The sequence below is a fragment of the Ictalurus furcatus genome, chromosome 8 (genome assembly GCF_023375685.1).
Source record: "Ictalurus furcatus strain D&B chromosome 8, Billie_1.0, whole genome shotgun sequence".
In the NCBI taxonomy this organism is placed as follows: domain Eukaryota; kingdom Metazoa; phylum Chordata; class Actinopteri; order Siluriformes; family Ictaluridae; genus Ictalurus; species Ictalurus furcatus.
In genome coordinates this window covers 13,012,857-13,038,754 of record NC_071262.1, presented here as the reverse complement: position 1 = coordinate 13,038,754, position 25,898 = coordinate 13,012,857, and the positions used below count along the sequence as shown (strand labels likewise).

General features: G+C 41.6%; 1 protein-coding gene across 4 annotated transcripts in view; it reads right to left on the bottom strand.

The window, feature by feature from the left end:
* LOC128611412 (serine/threonine-protein phosphatase 2A 55 kDa regulatory subunit B beta isoform) overlaps positions 1-25,898 on the bottom strand; it is a 60,760-nt gene that overhangs the window by 2,713 nt on the left and 32,149 nt on the right. For all 4 annotated transcript variants that reach the window (XM_053630892.1, XM_053630893.1, XM_053630894.1 and 1 more), the window contains 7 exons: positions 15,199-15,296; positions 14,486-14,651; positions 12,501-12,613; positions 9,371-9,548; positions 7,758-7,922; positions 4,791-4,960; positions 2,497-2,588 (listed from right to left, as the gene is read on the bottom strand). In XM_053630892.1, coding sequence (XP_053486867.1) covers positions 2,497-2,588; positions 4,791-4,960; positions 7,758-7,922; positions 9,371-9,548; positions 12,501-12,613; positions 14,486-14,651; positions 15,199-15,296 — 982 coding nt within the window. The remainder of the gene's footprint in view (positions 1-2,496; positions 2,589-4,790; positions 4,961-7,757; positions 7,923-9,370; positions 9,549-12,500; positions 12,614-14,485; positions 14,652-15,198; positions 15,297-25,898) is intronic.

Sequence of the window (25,898 nt, the reverse complement as noted above, 5' to 3'; positions counted from 1 at the left end):
ACACCTAGAATTGATCCTTTTCCTGAAGTACTGAGGCTTTTTTTTAGTGTATCAGTTAATCACTGTATGGTTGTCGTATGGTTCCACTGATTCCCATTGTGTAGTTATGAAGCAAAACATTTAAAAAGTGCCTTGTTTGTGTACAGGTGATGAAAATTAGAGGCAGAGTCAGCACAGTGACTGACAGGGAAGCGGTGGGGCTGAGAAGCTACTCAGTGCCTGATCATCTTTGGACACGCCCCATTTTCATGCTGCAACCACACACAATGACTGAATGCAGTTTCTTTGGCCTACTAACAAATGAAAATATATAATATATAATAATGTGTGGCCACCTGGGTAAACCCTTCACATGATTTTGTGATCGTGAGGATGAAGGCTGACATGTACTTCCTCCGTGACATGTGAAGCCAGCCAACCACAACCATCTTTTCCAACTGCTGCTCATACTGCTTCACAGGGCAGCGTAATGCACTCGGAGGAAAATGCTATCTGCCCTTTTCCACATACACGAGTTCACAGACGCCCATGAGTGGCTAGTGTCACTGTGACTGATGAGGAAGAGAGTATGCCTCCCTTCACACTCAGCTACGAATGGCTGTGGCATCGCTAGGATCACTACAGTACTTTTCTCAACAATATATCTCAACCTGAAGTAAATATCTAGCATTTTAATGTCTGCTTACCCTGAAAAGTGAAAAGGGAGAAAATTGCATTTAAAAAGTCCATTCCAACTGCGGCACAGGAGCATCACAGACATTCTGACAGCCGGGACCTGATTACAAACTGATTTGATTATGTATTTGTCTGTTTCTCTATGGTGCAGAACTTGATCAAAGTGTAGCATTCTCTGTGTGAGATAATCAGCCTGATATACTTTTTCAACTTTGTTCATATAGCACGTTTAACAATGGGCAATATCACTGTCGAAGCAGCTTCACAGAAATCAGGATATGGATTTAAATTTAGATCCCCCCTAGCGATCTTTAGGCAAACTGACATTTTTTATTTTTTTTAAACCACTATGTTTGTTAAACTGGCTCCTTAACCATCACGATCTTTGTAGGAAGACCGCCAAGCACGGTTAGAAAGTAAGTAAAAACATTTCTTCTACATATTTTTGTGAAATATATTTAGGTTTCTTTTAATTTAAAATGTGAAAGTATGAACTCTCTTACAAAACCCAAGGTTTTTGGTCTTCTTCTTTTTTTTTTTTTTTGTCTGTTTGCCAGTTTTCACAGACTGCCTCAATTAAAATAAGTGGGAACACATTCAAACAAGCAAGGAGCATCTGCTGAAAGCCATAAACCGGAAATGTGCATAAATGCAGAGTAACGGACATAATAAAAAACGATGAGGTGTTCACACAGGATTACATTTACTGTAATAGCCTGTGCTCTGAAGTTCCATTTATATCCACACAACAGTCCAGTACATGGATATCAATGGAATAGCCTGGAATCAGTTTCAAGGAGGTATGAGGAAATTCTTTTACTTTCACACTATCCGGTGTAACCCAGATGAGGATGGGTTCCCTTCCGAGTCTGGTTCCTCTCAAGGTTTCTTCCTCATATCGTCTTAGTGAGTTTTTCCTCGTCACCGTCGCCACCGGCTTGCTCACAGGGATAAATTCACACGCTTAAAATCTGTATACTGTGTTTATATATTTCTGTAAGGCTGCTTTGTGACAATGTCCATTGTTAAAAATGCTATACAAATAAAATTGAATTGAATTGAACTAAATAAATATCACCACATGACCGGTACAGTTAAACTGATGAAGCGTGATGCACTCATGCATTTTGGCTGGATGCCTTACAAGAGTAGGAAAGGTAATGACACCAATTTACATTTTAAACATTTAAAGTCCGACCTACTGTCAACCAACCCTGCCAGAACCTGATTTAAAAAAAGAAGGGAACTTCATTTAATGTGGTTATATGTGGAATTGCAATGATGACTCTTGACTTTTTATGAACATCATTACAGCACAATTGCTGTGCAAAACATGCTATATGACATGAAACAATGTTTTTATGCAGTAATTGCGCTATAACGATGTTCATAAAGATGATCTATAATGTGGGATCTGGGAAATATTCCAAGGATGGTTCAAACTTGAAATCCACCCCCTAGCTATGCTTCTGATGGATAGTGGGACAGCCTATGTTGTGTAATGGATCAAATAACGGTGACTGGGATGTGGTCTGTGCTTAAAGCTGTCTGGTAAAAGGAAATCCCTGAGTGTCTACCATGCAAGTCTGTCAATCAACTAAACCCACACATGTCAAGTCAACACACATCGTAAAACCACGCCCTGAAAAATATCCGTTAAAACAGCAGATGAAATATTAACGTGAAGGAAACTCTTGGTACACTGGACTCGTAACTTGAAATATTAATTTTTAGATGTCCATTCACTCTTATTAATAAAAAAAAAAAGTTGTGGGCAGTACAGGCATGACGTCACTGGTATTAATCGTGAATAGTTCTGACCTGTCTGATCCGTTCCAGACACACTCGAACTTGTCAAAGATGCAGTCGTTCTCATACAGGGAGCAGAGTTTACTCCTCAGGTAGTCATGTACCTAAAGGAGCACACAGACAAAAGCAGAACGCATTTCATCAGAAAACCTACTCATTTGATCAGAGCGGTTCTCAGTCGCAGTATTGTGGGAATCAGTTTGGTGATGAATGGGCTGACACCTAAAGCAGAGTTGCCACTTATGAGAAAAATAGGACTGTAAGAGAATACAGAGGTTTTGCTCTCCCATGAAATCCAGGTCACTAATGATCATTAGGACGTGTAAATGCCTTATAAGAAAAACACACAAATTAACTAGAGATGCACTGATGTATCGGCCGATAAAGGCTATTTTTCACGCTATCGGCTATCATAGTTTAAAAACATCCGATGATCGAGGCAGATTATATCCTGTCAATCAAAAGAGGGCGGGAAAACACATCGATTTCGTGCTGTGTGTAAAGATGATGTCTCTTGTGTGGAATGACGACAAAACTGCAGTTTGTAAGCTCTGTAAACTCTGCACTGCTAAAATTTAACACCGGAAGTGAGCAGCAGTGAAGCGGGAGTTTCGGCGTCAAGTCTAATTTTTTTTTGCTGCGTTGCTCGCGTTGAATTACAGCACCAGTACAATGTTGAAAGATTTAAATGAAGATGTGTTGACAAAAAAGTATATATTGCACGGAAAAATATATTTGTAGTGTATTTCATATCCAGTTAATGTTAATGTATACAGTATCTCACAAAAGTGAGTACACCCCTAACATTTTTGTAAATATTTGATTATATCTTTTAATGTGACAACACTGAAGAAATGACACTTTGCTACAATGTAAAGTACTCTCATAATCCATGTCCTTAGTCTGCTCGTCTTCAGCAAACTGTATGCCAGCTTTCTTGTGCATCATCTTTAGAAGAGGCTTCCTTCTGGGACGACAGTCATGCAGACCAATTTGATGCAGTGTGCGGTGTATGGTCTGAATACTGAAGTATTCCATGATCAGTATGCAGTATTCCAGCATGATAACGACCCCAAACACACCTCCAAGATGACCACTGCCTTGCTAAAGAAGCTGAGGGTGAAGGTGATGGACTGGCCAAGCATGTCTCCAGACCTAAATCCTATTGAGAGTCTGTGGGGCATCCTCAAATGGAAGGTGGAGGAGCACAAGGTCTCTAACATCCACCAACTCCGTGATGTCGTCTTGGAGGAGTGGAAGAGGACTCCAGTGGCAACCTGTGAAGCTCTGGTGAACTCCATGCCCAAGAGGGTTAAGGCAGTGCTGGAAAATAATGGTGGCCACACAAAATATTGACACTTTGGGCCCAATTTGGACATTTTCACTTAGGGGTGTACTCACTTTTGTTGCCAGCGGTTTAGACATTAATGGCTGTGTGTTGAGTTATTTTGAGGGGACAGCAAATTTACACTGTTACACAAGCTGTACACTCACTACTTTACATTGTAGCAAAGTGTCATTTCTTCAGTGTTGTCACATTAAAAGATATAATCAAATATTTACAAAAATGTGAGGGGTGTACCCACTTTTGTGAGATACTGTATATATATATATATATATATAAAGTTGATATTATATATTACCAGTTTGATGTCAGTGATGCTTGTGTTTGTGGTGAGTGAATGTGAGACTAATAGGAGTTTTTTTAGAATTCAGTCAATGTTAATATGAATTAATAACATTCAATACGTTAAGAAATCTTACTTTAATCTTCAGAATTTAGTTCATGTGTTAATGTTCATGAGTAATGTGTTTTCTGTTTATGAGACCAGTTACTGTGAAACAGCTTGCTGAAATGGAGAGAATGAAGTTTTTATTTGCATTTCCTTCAGCATTGTGGAATTAATTATTATGAATTTACAAGAAGGAATAAAAGGCAGAACTATCGGTATCGGATTTCACCCTGAATAATCGGTTATGGGTATCTGCTGAGAAATTTAGTATCGGTGCATCTCTAATAACGATGTGTTGTATGTGCAAGTTAGTATGTTATTTGTTTATTTCTGCCTACATGTCTGGGCATGATACAGCTGAACCAATATCATTAGGACGTGTAAATGCCTTATAAGAAAAACACACAAATTAACAGTTCCTTTAAGAATCAGACCATTATTAAATTTATACAATTCTTCTTTATCATGCTACTTGGTCTCTATAGTGCACATATATATAGCATGAAAAACTTGTATTTCTCAAAAGATACTACGCAAAACCATGTGCGGAGGAAAACAAAATGAAAGCTTCACCTGATAGGTCTCCAGGGGTTTGCTTTCCATGTTCAGGTCCCACACCTTAACCGTCAGGTAATCCCGGGTCATCAGGTAGCGTCCGCTGTGGCTGAACTTGACATCGGAGATCGACGAGATGATTTCAGAAAAGAAGGACCGGTTGCTTGGGTCCTCGGGCTCTTCGAAGACTGCTTGAGGAGATATTAAAAGAAAGTGGAGAAAATGGTTGATTCCAAGCGGCACAACCTCAGCAGAATTCTCAACTCTGTCTCAACGCAACCCGACAAAATGGACAGTTTTCTGAATTACAATAGGTTTCATTCCTACCAAAACCCAAATTTGTCACCAGTGTAACAAGATCAGTCGTCAGTTACTCCTCTCCATGCTTTGTGAATTGGCCCATGCTGTCTCAGCAGCTTATCTCCATGACAAATAAAAGCCATGAGTAGAGGGAACGAGGACAGACCCGTGTAGAGGCACAAAACACTGGCCACTTGGGCTTGTCTGGATTGAGTGTGTGTGTCCCCCAGACAGACAGTGTGTCACCTGTCATTCCACAAATCCATCGAAGTGCAAGTTAAGCTGCATATCGTTCACTAGAGCGTAATGAGTTCTCTGGGGAGCGACGCTGCAAGTGGAGAAAAGCTGGAGGGGGTCTCGGTGGCACAGCACACATTGATTTTTCAGAATATTCCTCAGGACAGGACTAAGATTTATTAGTGTAAGAGGAAAGCAGAAGGAGGAAAAGGAGGAGGAGGATGGAATAATACACACACACATACACACACACACAGACAGAGCTGCACATACCGTGAAATCAACTCACACAAACACGCACTATGCTACCAGATGATTTCAGTGACGTTCTCTTTCCTCAGACTAGCTGGCGTGTCTGCACACTGCATGTTGTCACACCAGCATAAACGCAGGGTAGCATGCCCACCTCCTCAGATGCTAGAGGAGGTTTCCGAAGCAACTCCTACAGCCTCTCCCAAGGCCACTCCGGCCCCAGGTTACACAATGCAAACAGCGTATTCAACAGGATGTCTGTGTGTATATAGCGGCTACCATAACCATAAAGCTCAGACTGGATTTCTTTCACCTCTGAGATTTCCACACACGCAGCTCAGCGCCTCAGTGCTACGATTCATTTTTTTTTTCAAACCACCTCGTAAATGTCAATGTATTCAATCTGATTATAAAATGCACACCCCTGCCCATAATCTAGCAGCAGACTCTGAGGAGATCCAAAGCCCAGAGGAGCTCTAAAAGAAATTGATCTGGGTCTAGTTATCAAGTCAGTCACATGTATGGATTTTTTCAGCATCCATCAAATCATTTCGAAATGAAATTAAAGGGGGTTAAGCTTTAGCAAACAATTATATTAAATATTAGAATAAGCTTCACCTTCTTTGTCCCCTGGTGAAGGTGGGAGGTGGGATAATCCCTGTCACGGCTGACGCGCGGTTTGGTCTCTTGGGGAAAGGGCTGAGTGGAAGGAGCTGGGCTGCTCTATGCATTTGTAATGTCTGAGTCAGTGGAGAATCTGGCTCTATTCAAATGAATTTAGGATACCTTACACTGAACAATGATCAGTACTTCATTTCATTCTGATCTAAATTAAAGAGGTGTACCAAAAAAAAAAGTGGCTGGTAATTTTACTTCCTGTGTAATCGGATTGGATGTCCACACAGGGAAGCATCTCTCGCTTCCTCTGAAGTTATTCATATTTGCTATGTTTTTACTTTAACTGTATGTCTACTTCATTTAAACTTGATTTTAACACGGCAGCTCTGCATATCCTGCTTCCATTTCGAGTGTTGCATGCGCATGTCCTCAGAACAGACAACAAAACAACCACAATAGGGGAAGAAATGTCTGAAGAGGAGCTCGAACAGCGCTTGACTGCATTTGTATCGACAGGACAAATATGACCATATAACCATTAGGCTACCTTGATCGTATACACAACAACACGGAGACTGAACCGCAAGCTTTGCTGGCTTTGTTGTCATTCTTAGCAGCCATTGTGCAGTTCAATTCTGTATTTTATAATACTGCAGCTGCCTACATGCGCAAGAGGCGAGCTACGATTAGAGCAATCGGCAACAAATCTCGTTTCGAGCGGCATAAGCCCTACATGGATCGCTGGTTTGGACTAGCAACCAACTTCCTGTTTACACTGTATGCGCATGCCCAGTGTGCATGAATGGTCATGCGACATGCGCATTCGGTCGTGTAGCGCGGACGGAGATCGTTTCTGAAACACGGCAGGAACCCCAGTGTGGACGAGGATCATTTTCGTTTTAAAACGCCATTTAAAAAAAAATTCGCTAGTGTAAACAGGGCCTCACATTTACTCGCTCATTCACACCTAGGGTCAATTATAATGTCGCCAGCTCTCCTTGCAATGTTTTTGAGAGGTGGGAGGAAACCCACACAGACACTAGGAGAACATGTGACGATTCACACAGAGAGTATTCTAAATTTGGAATAATTGGAAAAAATAAATAAATTGGATTTCACAGGTCGACAGGCAAACTGACATGCCCGTGATGTTTCGTCTCTGACCTGTGAGACTTGGAGCGGTGGCATGAGGAAAACAGAGTCTTTCAGAGTCATATATAAACATGATACATAGTGCGCTCTAGCTGTCGTACTTCCGGCTCCACGTCTTAGCTGTTTGTATCTTCAACAGGTTAGAAATCAGCTACGTAATTAAGCCACCATTCATTCATCTTTAGTATCTGCTCTATCCTGGTCAGGGTCACGGTGGATCCGGAGACTATCCCAGAAACACTGGGCGTCAATGCTCAGGATCAAGCTGAGGACCCTGGAGCTATGAGGCAGCAACACAACCCCACTGCTACCACCAAGATACACGACCAGCTTTCTAACTTGAAATGAGGTGATCTTATTCATACCCCTGCTACAGACGAATTCCTACATTGTATAAAGTCCTCGAGGATTTGCGTGAGTACTCACACTTGGAGTGGTTATCGCAGAGCGCAGCGGCCCTCATGTCACACAGACGGATAGAGCCTTTACTGCTGCTGTAGACAAACGTGTTGCACTGGTGAGGGTGAAACTCTGCTGCTGTGATCACCTCGGTCAGCTCCTCCATGTTGGCTGGCTTAATGTCCACGATGTCTAGAAACACTGCTCAGGAAACATAATACAATTTTGTGCAAAATATTAGCAATAACTGAAGTGCTAAGGAGACGTGGAATGACTGATACGTAACTCCTACTTCCTCGTTGTGCTTATTTTGTATTAGCATACATTGCTACATCACAGAATGCTTAGCGCGTAGAAGCTTAGCTGTGACTAATAAAGGAATACCCTTGAGGTATATATTAAGGTCTTAAAACTTGTGCAAGTTCCAGACAGACTGCATCATGACACAACTAAGCAGACTGCGTTCCTTCTGTCAATCAAAAGACACTATGACTCATTGTGTTGATCCTAGAAGAGCCGATACATGTTCCTGTCATTTTCACACTTCCAAATAATTATTTCAGTTGTCTGTATTGTGACCAATTGGAGCCAAACAAAATAGACAAAATATGTCTAAATCATCACTCTGTACATCAGCGACAAAGAGAGTAGATGAAAACTGAACTATATACAACTGATGCAATGTTTTTTAACATGCTCTATTGGCTAGCCTTATAGACTCACTGAGCATTTTATTAGGAACACTATACAAATACTGGGTCGGGCCTCCCTTTGCTGTCAAAACAGCCTCTGTTCTTCTTGGCATGGATTCCACAAGATGTTGGAAATGTTCCTGTGAAATTCTGGTCCATGTTGATATGATTACAATTCCTGCAGATTTCTCAGGTGCACTTTCATGCTGAGAATCTCCCGTTCTACCACATCCCAAAGCTGTACTGGATTCAGATCCGGTGACTGGGAAGGCCACTGAAGAACACTGAACTCATTTTCATGTTCATGAAACTAGTTTTAGACTTTTGCTTTGTGACATGGTGCATTATCATGCTGGAAGTAATCATTAGAAGATGGGTAAATTGTGGACATGATGGGATGCACATGGTCAGCAACAATACTGAAAAAGTCTGTGGTATTCAAGTGATGATTGATTGGTATTAACAGTCCCAAAGTGTTCCAAGAAAACATTCCGCACACCATTACACCACCTCCACCAGCCTGGACTGTTTACACAAGACAGGTTGGGTCCATGTTTCATGCTGTTGGTGCCAAATTCTGACCCTGCCATCTGTGTGCCTCAGCAGAAATCAAGATTCATCAGACCAGGCTATGCTTTTCCAGTATTCAATTGTTCAGCCTCAGCTTACTGTTCTTGGCTGACAGAAGCGGAACCCGATGTGGTCTTCTGCTGTTGTAGCTCATCCGCCTCAATGTTTGACGTGTTCTGCATTCTGAGATGCTTTTCTGCTCACCACAATTGTACAGAATGGTTATCCGAGTTACTGTATCCTTTTTGTCAGCTTGAACCAGTCTGGCCATTCTCCTGTTGACCTCTCTACATTGTAAACCTTTCCCTACTATGTCTACATTTTGTTATTAAAGTGCACAAAATCTACCCGCTTTTTTTTTTTTGTAACAAAGGATACTGAAGCTTCTGTTGGTGATCTCCAGGTGCCACAGGTTGATCCTAAGGTCGTCTGTGGACATGTATGTCTCATAGTCACTGTTAACCGAGATGGAGTTGATGTGGTATGTGTGGCCGTTGGAGAAAACCCTTCTGGGCGTCGCCTCCACCATGAGGTCCATTGGCCTCAGCACGGGCACCTGCAATGACGGCGAGAGAATCGGTATGACAACGCATTCACATCATTAAAGGAAAAAATCCAACCTGAATGACTTGCATATCAATATTTATAATCAATATGTGATCTCCAATTGTGCAAAAGTTGAGACTTTTTCCTTTCCTCAACAACATGATGTATTTTCATTAACCTATTTTGGTTAACAATTTCTACATTACCCACAATGCTGTCTAACTGCCAGCTGATATTGGTGCCAGCAGGAATTCATCTCTACCTAAAGTAACTGGTCTGTCCAGCTCTCTTAACTCCTCATCTGTATACTCTGCAACAAATACAAAGGGTTCCAAAGCTTCAGTTTTCATCCTAATACAGGTCATCTCATAGATCACTAACTAGCAGAGTCTCTACTGTCGTATAGCAGCGTTGCATTCTGGGCTTTAAGTCCAACATTTGCTGTCTCCACTACTTGGTGAATAAGAAGAGAAGCTTTTGCTCTTTTGTTTTAAGAGCTAGAAGAGAAGCCTGATCGTTATCCCTTATGTTTGAGAAAGCAGATTTGTTTAGCACTTCTCACAGGAATAAAGAAAATACAGCATCGCTCAAAAATCAGCCGCAGGATCGCTAAGCACGTGGAACATACTTCAGTATAAGCAATTCATGTATAAGGAGTTCTCCTTTAACATTTCCTTATTTATTTTTAACCTCATCCAAAGCCTGAGAAGAGGAACGTGAAATTACTAAGAAACACTATGAGTCTGTAAACAGAACACTTTTCTTTAAAAATTCTTCACAGATATTTCTGTTTCATTTTAGAACTCCACATTAAACATGAAAAACATTCGGTCTTTTCTTTGGCGCTTCTTCGCCACTGATCGGGGCTAAAGACCACCATAATGGCTATTCTGGAACGGTGCCACTGTATTTCACGTCCCACTGTGTTGTGTCTATTCTGTGCTGCACTAAAGCCCCTCCCGCAGGTCCTAATTGCACCATGCAGATGTGGATCGCGCTTTGGTCCAAAATGGCACGTTTTGAAGCAGCAGGAAGCCTCTCCTTGTGTGATTTCCTCCTGCTATAGCACAAGGCAATAAAACTTCCCCACGCAGCATGAGAGGTGTTTAAAATCAGGTCCTAGAGCAACCTCGACTACACTAATCATTATCTTCAGGCTCTTAAACTGTCTGAGTGAGTTTTTAGATATGAATATGAATTAGGCTATTTCAGTTTAAGATGCCACTTAAAGCCATTTATTCACAACTAACGGCGTTCATTCTCATGACTATAATGAGATAAAATGATGCTTGGTTGTTGTCATGCATGTTGATATATGTGGTTTTTTTCTTGTTTGGCAGCTGAGGAAAGCTCACAGCTCCAACTCTAGTGAGTATTAACGAGCGATAGTACAAGACAAATTTTTCATATCAGTGCCTGATCAAAGGTTGATGAACAGAGAATAGAATGCTTTTTTTTCACATCTGTGATCAAAGTCCATTAGTATTTATCAGGAAAATATTTATGCACAATGAGTACACACATTTTAGCCAACATAATAGTTGGTAAACAGTACAGTGGTAAAAATAAATGTTTTAAAGTGCCATTTCTTTGTGTCACAAGATACAGGATAAACGAAGCCCACGTTCATTATCAGTAACAATAACCGATTGTGGCATTGTGTTACATCCCTAATCTGGAGACTACAGGGTGTCCCACATGTCTCCATACATAGGGGAATTTACAACTTTTAAGCAAAATGTCTTCCAAAACTTTTTCATACTTAGTTTATATTATATAATGATATATATATTGTTTGTTCCATGTAGCCTTTGACAGAAGAAGAACGTATTGAAATCATTCTCATGGCTGGATTGGGAAACTGTCGCAAGGTTGCGATGGACTTTATGGTACGTTTTCTGTTTTTCACCGTAGGGGATGCAAACTTTTGCACTCAACTGCATCGGCCATTCTACAATCAACCTGTTCACTTCAGGAGTGAACCCACAAACATGAAAGACTACACAAGCACTCTACTACTCTTCACTTCTTCGCCTGTGTGAGAGCTGATAAATCCCTCTCTCCATCTACAGCGCACATACATTTTACGCCTCAAATAGGATTGCCACCGTTTCCCTGACATCAGCCCCATGTCAAGCTAATCTTCCAGACAATGGCGCAGGAGCAGTGTGCTTTAATCCATTAAACCATGAAGCCGTAAACAGGGACACTGCAGTAAACATTAATTGACACTCTGAGTCATGCCCTCCTTTGTATCTGAATTCAATTTGGAGGGAGGGGTGAAAGTGCACAATGGAGATGGAGAGAGAGAGAGAGAGAGAAATGATCATGTCTCCTTCATTGCACACAATCATCACTCTCACCAGCTGCCTTTGATTAGGAGAAAGAGTGTCTATTGATGATAGCAGATCATTTATCAGTGCTGGCTCTGAGCACACAAAATGTGATTTTCACAAGGGAATAGAACTGAAGGGTGACTGCTACATGTAGCTTTAACAACAGAATGCACCATAAAGCTTCTGGTGAACTGCTAGGAACTGTTTTTGGATTTGTACAGAAAAGAATTTCATAAAGCAGTCCGTCAAGCTCAAGCCATCAGTCATCAGTATTGTGAGGAAATTGTATAGAGTATAGCTAGCTATTCAGTTTCTGACAAAAGGAATGTTTAGTCACCAAATTAGCCAAAGCACTGATGCTGCTGTATATTTCTGCACTGCTGCTGCAAGACTCTGTGCAGTGGAATGACTAGTCACATCTTACTGCATTATGAGAAACTTTCAAGTTCTCAATGATTACTGTCCAGAAGTAGATGTACCAATCTGATCATCTCTACATAATTTTTCCTCAGTGTCTGAATGCTAAACAACACTGCATTAATTGTATAACATAGTAATTGTATTAATTACGATTTATAACATTGTGATGATGCTTTGATGAACAGAAGCAGTAATATCGTGCTGACCCGTAGTGACGTTATGGTGGTAGGGTCTCGGATCCTCCCATCATCGTCCTTCAGATTGTAGCCCTCTGGTCTTTTATCTCTCTCACTGATCTTCCATAGCTTCACAGTTTTGTCTGAGAGAGAGAGAGAGAGAGAGAGAGAGAGAGAAAGGGAGAGAGAGAGAAAGAGAGAGGGGGGCGGGAGAGGAAGAGGGGAAGTGGGAGAGAGGGGAAGAGGGAGAGAGAGAGAGAGAGAGAGGAGAATAAGCAACAAGACTTTGCACACAATCTGGCACAATAGTGGCAGCTCTCCAGCTCATGCAGCATATAAAATATATTGTCTGAAATAACCGAAACACACCCTTGGTTTCTTCAAGACGATAGAAAAGAAGACTGAACCCACCATCATTACATAATGCATTACTTTTTGTAAAAATCTATCTGTATATTCTGTTTATACACCTTTTCAAAGTCAATATATGATGCGGTGACAATATATATTGCATTAGTCATGGTTCATGTATGCACCCAACACTTTGCTGTCCTCTCCTAACAACTAATAACTGATATTAGTAATTAATTATTATTATTTGTACAATCCTCTTTCAGTTATACAGTAAAAGTTTGTGGACCCCTGACCAACACAACCATACATGCTTGCTGAACATCCCATTCCTGATTTAGTCCCCCTCCCGCTTTGCTCTTCTGGGAAGGCTTTCCACTAGATTTTGGAGCGTAGCTGTGGGGATTTTCCTATTCATTCACAAGAGCATTAGTGAGGTCAGGCAGTGATGTCGGGATAAGGAGTTCTGGGGAGTGGTCAGAGCTCCAATACATCCCAAAGGTGTTCAGTGGGGTTGAGGTCAGGGCTTTGTGCAGACCACTCGAGTTCTTCCACTTCAGCCTTGGTAAACCATGGACCTCGCTGTTTGAGCCTATTGGTTCCACTGAAGAGAAATTGTAATGCTACAGCATACAAAGAAATTCTATACAATTGTGTGCTTCCAACTTTCAACAGTTTGACGAAGACCAACATATAGGAATGATGGTCAGGTGTCCAAAAACATTTTGGCCATATAGTGTACGTTACTTGAAGACATAGCTGTTGTTATGTCTTTGATTAGTGTTGAACAAGGTCATATTGTTTGCGGAATTATCTTTAAACAAAACCGTATTCTGTTCAGATCCTACTGTACATCATATATAGTAGACACTACTGATGAAAATCCTTGCTCTTTTCAGCAAATCAGATGATTTGATTCAGCTCGCCAATAAGAGCTGACTCTCGGACTCTCGAACAGCTCCCTGCCAATTTGTTTTTCTAAACTGGAAGAATAATATTTTGGGCAGTAATTGTTCTTGTTTGCTTAACTATGCCTAAAATTGTTTGCTTGGCAAAGATTAATTTGTGCTGATAATCATCTCTGCTAATACACCTGACTACATGCAGTACATCTTTAACAAGCAGCAGTGCAGCAGATCCTTTCCGATCAGGTTGAGAGTCAAATACACACCTCACCTCTCACAAAAGAGGTTTCCATGGAAGCAATTTGATTAAATTACACTGCAGGTGGAACAGCATTGCTTATGTCTAAAGAAATATATGCTCATATATGCTTCACCTGAAAGAGTCAACTCAGACAGATGACTTATTTTCAAATGATGAATCGCTAATATACATTTGACTCTATTAGCAGCTGCTAGTTAGCCCCCTTCTGACTGGAACACAATGTACATGTATACTATAGTTTATGCCAGAATTTCATTCATAGGTTATGATGATGACGACTTCACTTGAGCACTAAGGGCTTGAAAAAAAAAAACACCTTTGGTAACCTTGGTTAGCAGCCATACTGTACTGTGAAAATGTTTTGTTTTCATTTCACCATTGCCACTAGCGTATTTGTAGCAGTCTCATTGAGTTTCACATCATACTACTTTGTCCTCCTATTGGTGGACCGAATAATTCGTGTAAACCCAATGTGATGCCCATTTTCCACAACTCACCATTGGTGGAGAGAAGGAAGTAAGCCGCATTCTGCTGGGGCAGCCATCTTATTTTGTTGATCTTCTCCTCAATCTCAAGACTCTTCAGGTAGTCAAACTCCGGCTCGTGGCTCTGAAATGTGCTGTAAACGTTGTACTCGCCTCTCCTTTGAGGCTGGTTCTTACTCTAGATGAGAGACGGAGAAAGTGCAATCAAATCTCTCTGATTGCTGCAGCTGAACTTGGCACTAAACTGTAGTCAATAAACATTACTGACTGGATGGATGCAGGACGTCGAATCGAGTAGCTACAAACTGAATGAAACATAATGCAGCACTGGGCTTTCTGTCGCAGTCGGTCGTAATGCAGCATGTAAATGTATTTGTAGTCAATAAATACATAGCAAATTACAGCGGTTTCCTGTCAGCCAAAAGAATCAATAGAGGTGGAAATTGCTAAAACAGAAAAGTAAGACAAACGTCCCCTTTTGTGTTTTTCGGGTTTGTTGTTTGATACACATACGTTATATACTGACTATTTGTTACTAGATTAATTGCATTACTACAAGTACTTTAGGTAGTAATAGTAAATCACTCAGGGAAAGGATTTTGAGGCTCTGATCACAATCGTTTATACATGGAAAATATAATAATATACAGTGATATACAATATCATAACAGTGCAGCATTTGCAGGAGAACGTCCAGGATGACCCGTGCTCATTCAGGCATTTACCTCCTGCTCCCTCTGGAAAACCACCACACGTCCTCCCTTGTCCCCAGTGGCCAAGAGCTCCCCTGTTGAGTTGAACTCAACCGTAGAGATGATGTCAGCTGCAACAGAGCATAACACAGACAGAGAGAAAGAGAGGGAGTGAGAGACGTTTAGAGTGAGAGTTTAAACGCACTCCCACTGTCTAGCAGGCACACAAAGATAGAATTACGCTGTACCGCGTTCAATTTGACCGGAGAACAGTGAAGCTACTGGCAGCATTTTCAGTCAAATCAGATTACACCACATAAAGAGACGTTTTTCGTGGAGGAGTAACGTTATTAAGCAAAGTGTTATGTCTCGAAACACTTGTAAGGCTGTTCTTTAGTAATCCAGCACTTCATCATGTGCCGCATTAGGATGCAGTCCACACATAAATCTGAAGCCCTTTTGTCACGGGCTTTATTTTGGTAAGCAGGCGCACTCAGTACGAGTGCCAGCTTTAGGGGTTATAAATATATTAATGCCGTGCAAATGTAGTATTGTGCATTCAGATGTCTACAAAGCAGGCCACAGAAGCAAAGCAACTCCAAATATAAACCTGCAATCTGACTTACTTGATCATATTTAATACTGTCCTAGTGACCCATATTGCAGAAAATAGGTTCAAAATGGCTTGTCAGATGATCTGACCTGACCTGGGAAGCATGAAATTTAATCTTCCAAATCATCCTGCACAAGGCAAAATTCACCAGACCATATTCCCCCCCCGCCCGCCCCTTTATTTTTTTAATCAAAGCACTGCCTAAGAGCAAGAGTTCAGCAGGCAATGCAATAGAGTCAGTGTTGCCGTTTCAGGATTTTCCTTCCACGTTCCTCTAGAGAGTTTGTTCATTCCAATAGAGCGAGGAAATGTCAAGGAAGTACTCCTTCACACAAGCACCAAATGATATATCTCCAAGCCAGTCCAGCACCAACAAAACTGATGACTGAAAAACGCTTAATAAAACCAATTTCCCTGTGTTTTATTAGCTCATATAGACACAATTACGCATTGTACAATACGCAGAGAAGGAATAACGGTTTATTTGGTGTTGATTGAACCACAATTCAGGAACAGGAAGACTTCCAACTTTCCACCTCCAATGTTAAATCAGCAGCTTCACGCAGCTGCACACCCCAGTCAAGTGCAAGTACAGCTTCACCTTTTAGATATGCCATTATACTCTCTAGAAAAAGACGCACGAGGTTGTAGGCTTAAAAAAGTGTTTAAAAAGGCTGCCTCCAGTCAGATATTACAAATGTGCATGGAACAGAATAATAAAAATTCAGAATAATCATTTCGCTCAGTGTAAATGTGTCTGTAGTAGTATGCTCATGAAAAATGGAGAAGCACAAATGTAACAGAGAGAGGGAGAGAGAGAGAGAGAGAGAGCGAGAGAGAGAGAGAGAGAGAGAGAGAGAGAGAGAGAGAGAGAGAGGAGCTTTCCTACTCACACCCCCACAGTGGATTTAAAGCTTGGTGAATGGGGGATGAGGGGAAGCTGTTGCCATGGAAACCACTTCCATCATGGTTCGGTGAAGTGTATTACGTCGTGATGTGTGACTTCAGTGCTCGTGGCTTGAGTGCTGTCAAAACATTCAGAGCCATGAGTGTTGGCTTTTTTTATTCCTTCCATGCTCTCAGATTACCTTTTTAGTACAAGTAGGGCTGGACAATATGACGATATAATCTTGATATTGTCAGAAATTATCTCAATGAGTTTTTCTGAAATATTGTTGATACCATGATAACTTTTTATTAATTTTTTTTCATAAAAATACAATTATTGTATAAATGGCTATAATTTGTGAGCAAACCTAAATATCATGATTCATGTATCATAGAAATACTTTCAAGAATTGTGGTATGATATATATATATATATATTGACATTTAAGGCCTGGCGGGATTGCAATTTGGTTATCAAAGCGTCAGACTGCACTGACCTTCGCCATTCTAAGATACTTCTTTTTTGTTTCCCATGTTGTTGCAGTTGATCTAACTCAGCTGCAATAATACAGTAATTGCACAAACCTTATACATATAAATCTAGCTCTTTTTTCTATCCCTTTGTGAGGGGTTTTACTTTGGTAAGCAGGCTCACTCAGGCCTGATACCAGCTTTATGGGTTTAATAGAGTGTAAATGCGGGTGGTGATGGAAGCAGGATTGAGAGGATTATCACAAGGGGCCCTGCTGTTTCCTGGACACACTGGGGAATGTCTGGGGATATAAACAGGCATGATGTGAATCCCATGTCCAGCCAGTATCCAAATATGTAACATAACCTTAATCCTCTACACACATGCAAGCATAAATGTATGAGCTACTTGATCCTGTCATTTATACGAATCTGGCCTGTATTTTGTTCAACCAGGTGGGTGATGGAGAGACAAAGAGACAGATGCAGAGATCACACATCAGGCAGCATGAGTGCAGAATTGAAAGTCACTATGCAAATCAGATCTTACATTAAATGTGCTTTCACCATCAGAATGCTGGGGAAAAAGCTGCATCCTCGAGCTGGATCAGATATACAGATATGCCTTATTATCAACACATCTGTCTAGCGTAATCACTAAAAGCTATAATGAGCTTGCCATGTCTCTGGTATTCCCTCTTATTCTCCCTTAAGGTAGACATGTGCAAATCAGACACTAGGGATCTGCTTATGTTAGACCTACGGATCTTATCAGTTTAATGACTGATGAACATGTGTCCTCAATGACCCGTTTTCTGAAGTTGCCTAATACAGTGAGATATAGTAGTGCAGCACTGCACAATGTGTATAAATCCTTCAGGCAGCCAGGGCAAAGGTTTTTAAGTCACATGATGGCATACTGTCTTGGTAAGACGGATCCATCTTGACGGAAACAGCACCATCTCATCTCTATAAAGTAGGTTACCGTGCCAACCTGTCCTATCGCAGCATCGCTGCCGGCTGTAGAACATGTATCATAGGTGGCGCCCCATCACAGAGGCAGCTGGGGGAAAAAAAAAAAGACTGAAATGTGAAAGAACATCCTTCTAACCCAAAGCACCATAACAGACCCCAATCCCCATTTATTTTCCCCTCTATTGTATTTACAGACTGAGTTTCCTGGCCTTTGAGCCAACACAATAAGCACATGATTGAATCATGGAGTTCTCAAAGGGGAACGCAGACCTGGGAAAGGCAATGAGGACTAGCGAAGGGAAAAGCGAGACTGACATGGCATCTAAATTAAACAAGAATATATATGATAATCTAAATGGATGAGATTTGAGGGAATTGTCAACCCTCACGCAACGCAAAGAGCATGTGGATCCCCAGCACCGCAGTGTGCCAGGAGAGAGGAGCTGATACTGCAGTATGTAGGTCACCGTGTGTGTGCTGATACTCAACAGCACGACCAGGAACACGTCCACACATTCAGGCACATATGATTCCCCAGCCTACGCCATTGTTAGCCATCCAATGCAAAGAAATGTGTCGTTTTTATTCTTCTGTTTAAATCTAGTTGTGTAATCAGAATTGCAGGTATTAAGAAGGAAGCTGGAAGGATGGTGGGTGGCGAAGCACCCTTAACCCTTGGCCATGGTTTCTGAGATTAGAGCACTTCTGCTGAGCTCTGCATGTCCAAAGGATCAGGCTGCAAAGAAGATTCCATTCAAACACACATGCGCAAAGAGACACACCCGCCAACATGGAGATTTGGAGCATAGACACTACTGAGACTTGATGTGCTGTGCTGTCTAGTAGAAAACTGATTCAAGCTAGCCAGTATTTTTTTCAAAATGACGGCTGTCATACTGTCATAGTGCCAGTTTGTGACCGAAATCTAAATGATTACATTTGACCAAGCAGTGGTCTTCACCATTTCTACCACCATTCCTGGTCCTGACTTGGTGAGATCCCAAATAGCATGAGCTAATTTGTCTGCATAATGGGATAAAAATTGCATGTTGCAAGTGATTTACAAACAGATCATTATGGGAATTATGTCACAAACAAAGTAGAGGGAGGAAACAATATGTACACAAGGCTTTTGTGTGGGTTTGTTCTTAATAGCCGCAGCGAGTTATATTCCTGGACAAGTGAAACTGAAATAATCCTCGTCACACAGTATATCTCCAGTTAAAACTGTGTGAAAATGCAACATGAATACAAAAAGAAAGAGTGTATTTTTTGTTTGTTTGTTTAAGTACATCTAAATAATATAAACCTTTTCACCGTTAAACCAACTTTGCCATTCATCCTTTTTCTGTACCGCTTACTGTACACAGGGTCGCGGGAGCCTGAAGCCTATCCCAGGGAACTCGAGGCACAAGGCTGGGGACACCCTGGACGGGTTTCAACCCATCACAGGGCACAATCACACACACCTTCACACACCACAATTTGGAAATGCCAATCAGCCCATAACAACCAGCCTTCTGTTCTATTTACAGTCTTTGGACTGGGGGAGGAAATCCCCCAAACATGGAGAACATGCAAACTCCGCGCACACATTGCGGAGGTGCGAGTCGAACCCCCAACCCCAGAGGTGTAAGGCAAACATGGAGGACTTCTGCAAATATAATACCTATATTTCATTTTAATCCCCAAAGTTTCAGACTTAATAAATCACATTGTGGATGCTAATTCATATATTTGCATTAAGGCCGCTCTGTAATTTTGCACTTTTAGTTAGAAAAGGCCAAAATTGCATATTTGTTAAGGCAAAATTGGTTAAGCAGATTTTGCTTATTTTGTGTTTTTTCGTTTTACACTCAAAACTGTAGTACATTCAAGCATGTCTGCCTCGCACCTACAGGGTTGGGGATTCGAATCCTGCCTCCATCCTGTGTGCGCGGAGTTTGCATTTTCTCCCTTTGCTTTGAGCGTTTCCTCTGGATACTCCGGTTTCCTCCCCCATCCAAAGACATGAGCTGTAGGCTGATTGGTGTTTCCAAATTATCCATAGTCTATGAATGCGTGTGCGATTGTGCTCTGCAATGGACTGGCCCCCCCGTCCAGGGTGTTCCCCACCATGTGCCCAGAGTTCCCTGGGATAGGCTCCAGGCTCCCCTGTTACCCTGTGTAAGATAAGCGGTATGGAAGATGGATGTATGGACAAAATGTAGGATCTTGTATTTGATACTATACCTTGCTATAGCACGTTGTCTGGTGGAAAAGCACTATTAGAAGCTTTTGGTGAACAAAAAAGTTTATAACATTTGCTTTCTGTGCATTATCTCTTTCTATCCATAAAGCAATGGCTTTCTTGTTGGGAAGAAGAGCTCAGTGGAGTTTTATTCTCATCATCCAAGCACAATCACATCCTCCTGTGAGGTTTTCACAACGGAAAATGATACCAAATCAACCAATCAATCGTTTCCTCTTAATCCACCCAACAACAAACACGTGTTAAAGCCACTGGACTGCTGTGCTACTTTGCTGTGTGTGTTTTGTAAAATGTATCGAGCATATCGACTGACTCTCCAATCAGCAGACAACTCTGCAAATCGATGTCTGGCTATTTCAAAAGCGGAGTGATATAAAGGGCAGCTGGAGGGCCAGCAAACACAGCAGGTCTGGACTCATTTCAGCAGACACAAGCCGTGATCTGAGAACAGTGCACACTGGGGTAATCATCTCTACCACCTGCTGATCCCAAACACCATGGCTGCTGGCTTTCTATTGCACTTCCTAGAGGTGGGGCCTCTGTCTCAACAACACTTTGCTGTGTAGTGAGGAGAGTAAAAGCCAATTAACCCCGTTTCTTGGAAAAATGGTAGAATAGTGCAAGGAGTGTGAGTGTGTGTGTGTGTGTGTGTGTGTGTGTGTGTGTGTGTGTGTGTGTGTGTGTGTGGGTGTGTCTGAAGGGGGTTGTGTAAAAGCTCGTACTGGCCTTCTTTTCACACATCATTAATAGATACATCATTTTCCCACAGATGTGCAAAACACAATGGAGTGTATAATATATACACTGAATACAAAGAGTGAGAGAGAAAGCGGTGAAGTAAACGAGTACCACTGTGATTCCTACAAAAAGGTGTATGCGAGTGTGAATGTGTTTTTCTCTACACAGCACTCCTGCTTAGTTCATTCACCAGGGTTCAACTCTTCAGACATAATGGTCAGGCAAGATAAAACCCGTTTTTTTGTTTATTTTATTTCTCGTTATTGCTCCCATATGGGGTATATCCCAGAGTTAAAAATTCAGTGTACCCTCTCTGTGTGCTCTCCCCCCGCACCCTCCCTCTCTCGCTCTCTCTCTCGCTCCCTCTCTCGCTCTGAGCCGCAATATTTTCGCCTCACAGTTTTCTCCTGAATAATCAATGTGGCCCCGTTGGGTTCAAGAGATATTTCTTTTTATGACCAAAATCTTAAACTATAGCCTGGGGAGATTTGTGTTGGCAGTCTCGTTTGCTGCACTTTGCCCCCCCCCCCCCAATCATCCTCCCCCCTCCATCCCAAGCCCCCCAAACCTCTCTTGTGCTTATAGCATCAATAATAACACTCACTAGTTCTGTACAGTGTGGAGCATTAACCGCGAGTGAGAGCCGGGGTGTAAATTGTGCTGGCATGGGTGGGTGTATTTGTATCAGCCCCCATCGAGCTGTGCTCAGTCTGCATGTCTAGGCCGTGTTCTGAGCACCGAGGGACCGCGCTGCTATTTTTACCAGTGCAGCTTCACTGAGAATACTCCATCTTAGACCGAGTAGAAAAGAGAGATTAACATGCAAAAGAACAAGAAATGTAGCGTATTAATCTACATTAATATTGCTGCTGTTCAGCCTTGTTTTAAACGTAATCCATCGCTTTTAATCATACTTTTACGATAATGTATTCTATTTTAAAGCAGTACACAAACAGTCCTTCAAACAGATCTAATAATATATATCCAACTACAACGGTAATGCATGTTAATTAATATTTCATTAGCTCATTTTTTTAAGACTTGGCTAGATACAATGAAATGAAACTGGGGCTAAAAATTGCTGGTGTATCAGTGCTGTGTTACACTACAGCTCATACACTATAGCTCATTGAAAACTGTTTTTTTTTTGTTTGTTTTTTTGAGTTTTTACTTTGGAGACCACCAACCAAATGTTCAGATGTACGCGGAGAAACATCACACGATCCAATACCTGCGCCTTATTAAACTACGGGAGGAAGAAATTAAATTGCACTGATTAAATGAAATGGACAAAATTGCATTATTTTATTTGAAACGCATTAAGGTTTTTGACAGCTTGAATTAATATACAAACTGGGCATTAATAGAGCTGTGTTCAGCCGTTTGGAAAGTAATCAACGGTTCTCCCTTAATCAACTATGTTAAAGGAGTACTTATACTGCTATACAATAAATTGCTCAACTAATACTAAATAGTGTGGCTCAGTTAGCATTATACCAGTTACACAATACATAACCCCTTCTATCACTGACCTTTAATCACTGGCATATTAGTATAATCCATTCATCCATTTTCCCAGGGAGCCTGGAGCCTATCCCAGGGCACACCCTGGATGGGGTGCCAAGCCATCGCAGGGCACGCACACACACATTCACACACTACGGACAATTTGGAAATGCCAATCAGCCTTTAGGAAAGCGGAAGCCAGAATACCCGGAGGAAACCCCCAAGGCATGGGGAGAACACAGGGTGGAGGCAGGATTCAATCCACCAACCCCAGAGGTAGAAGGCAAACATGCCGACCACTAAGCCACCATGCCCCCACCTATTAGTATAATACTGAAGGTCTTTAATTAACGTTATATTGCTTTTACATATATAAAGGAAGCACTACCCTTTGTCATGATCATTTTCCCCATTCACGAAATTCTTTTCTCCTGCAGCACAAATTACACTCCCACGCTGCGAATCCATCTCTGTCAAGCCATATATGCTATAGATGTTATGTCTGTGAGGCAACTGATGATGGCATTAGCAGTACAGCTGCAAATCCAGTTTTCAGGATGTTCTCAATCAGAAAGCAGGTTGTTTAGCACAAGCATCAGAATGACGAGATATGTAAGCATGTAAGCGTTTTGGGCAATTAAGCCCACCAAGCACAAATGAAGATGAAAGTCGAGCCTCCTTAACAGCACCACCACATCAATCCTGCCACTATTAGCCAAATGTCATTCTGATGGCATCTCTCTTATGCTAATGAAGCGCGTTGAGTCTGTACTGGTGTCTCCATCCTCTGAGCCTCCACGTGGCAGAATAAGAAATATGGAAATTTGTATCAATTTAAATGTCACATTGACACCATTACTGTAGAAACCATCAGGCATGGGAATGATTACATCCTCCCACCATTTCAAAATATATCGTTTGACCCGAACTATTGTTGGTTCTATTTTTTTTTAAATAATCTTTGCTTAAATTAACATTGAATACAGGGAGGCACGGTGGCTTAGTGGTTTGCTTGTTTGCTTCGCACCTCCAGGGTTGAGGGCTCGAATCCCGCCTCCGCCCTATGTGCGCGGCGTTTGCATGTTCTCCTCGTGCCTCAGGGGTTTCCTCTGATTACTCTGGTTTCCTCCCCCAGTCCAAAGACATGCATTGTAGGTTGACTGGCATTTCCAAATTGTCCGTAGTGTGTGAATGTGTGTGAGGTTGCGCCCCGCGATGGGCTGGTACCCAATGTCTTCTTCGGATAATAACGCACTACTACGGCATATTCTGAGAACAAGAGCATGATCGCATGAAAGAGACACATACACAGAGAGAAAATATGAAAAGCAAGCTGTATCTTATTGTTAATTAGATGTGTTCCACCACATCTATTCAATTATGTAGACTAATGAACTACACTAGCACATATATGTTAGTGAATTTGAAAGTTTGCGCAAAATAGGTTTTTTCGTAGCTTACATTCATTCATTCATTCATTCATTCTAGTACTTCTGGAGCATGGCTGAAAGTTTGCCTCCCCCGGCGCCAAGATTTTATTTCTGGGTGAGCATGCTGCAGATCCGGCTTTTATTAATGTGTCACCCACGTTGCCAAATTAATCCTACCTTACAAATGCAAAAAGTGGCAGTGCTCTGTGCATATGTTGCCACTGAGAAAGCTCCAATGACTCCCATGACTATCATTTGGAGGAATTAATATCCTAGGATCTATTACAAAAGCAAATATTTGAAATAATTTATTTTTATTACTTCAAATCAACACAGCTTTTAGAGGTCATTCATTAAATATTAACACTTAGGCAATATGTAAAATGTCCCCCCCCCATAATCACGTGATAATCTGACGTTTCTTCACTGTCTAATACAAGAAGGAAACGTTAATAGAGGGCATACTGGTAATTTCAGACACATTTACATACCTCATTTTTACCCTCTGAACCCTATGGGATGCCTGTCAGTACTTTATTAGGTCTGGGACTTAAGAAACCACTAGTGGGGTTACAAAGTTACCTCATGAAATTGAATTACCTGGACTGTGGCACTTTAGTAAATTAGACAGTATGGTGTGCACATGTTGAAGGGGGAATTTTGCAAGCTCGCCCTATTAGGTCATCGGGCCACTTGCATCGATTGTGTGCGCAGAGAAAGGTCAATTGAATCAGAATGATCATATTCTATCATCTTAAAGAGCAATACAAGCAATTATCTTTGTGTGTACAGCCAAATCTCCAGTGAATTACACTGCAGTATGAGCGATCTCACCAGAGAATTCTTCCATCACTTCAATCTAGGGCGCCCTCCTAAAAAAATCCAGTAGAGCCTCTGTGAATATTTTTATAGCATTAAGGACAACGTGTCCACGTCGTTATAACGTGAGGCATCCACAGCCTCAGGACGTCCACATTGGGGAGATACCATCATCGTATTAGTTGTCCAGTCTGGAAATCACTGCACATAGGGGCTGATATCAGAAATGGGGGATGAGGAGGACGTAAAACTGGTCACTCTCTGGACTCTCAGTCTATTATTATGCGAGTACTCCATGGAATAAGTATATTAAAAGTCATCAAATGCACCAGGAAATGGATGTATACTACAGAGGAATGAGCTGACCGCTATAATGCCTGCGCCTTTTGTAATTAGTACACTGGAAACATCTTTATGTCTCATTACAGAGAATAAGGGCAGGGGGGTAAATGAATGATCCCGGTATGCAAGAGTAAATTTAGCTGTGAGGATTGGGACCTGGACCTTTTAAACTTTCTACTCAGAACAATGCCCAGCCTCCAGACTGACCTTGTATACAGACTGACCCCACCTATAGTGTAGTTTCTAGAAGCAGCTACTGTCTTTATCTTATATTCTCCTTAATGTAGCCAACCTCTAATGCGTATTCAATGTTTAATTCCTACTACAAACTAGTACCAGCGTGCATATGCCTCAGACAGACAGCACAGGGCATTTAGAGCCTGTGGGGTGCAGGCTGCTCATGCTGTGCATGTATGTGTGCGACTGTGAGTTACAAGTCTGATTTACAGACTGGCCCGGGGCCCTCAGAGGGGTCATAAACGGAGCGCTTCTGAGCTTGCAGGCTGCTGATTGCATCTTTCCACTGGCTCGGTTTTACAGAAGCTCCCAACGCTATTAATCAATGACTAGGAAGGACTGCTGGGTAAGGACCAATGATCTGACCTCCTCTGAACTCTCTGCAAGGCAAGAGGACACTTGCATGGAAATATGCTGGTCGGCATCCACTTTCACACTTCTGTCACAAAAACTCTCAATCGAA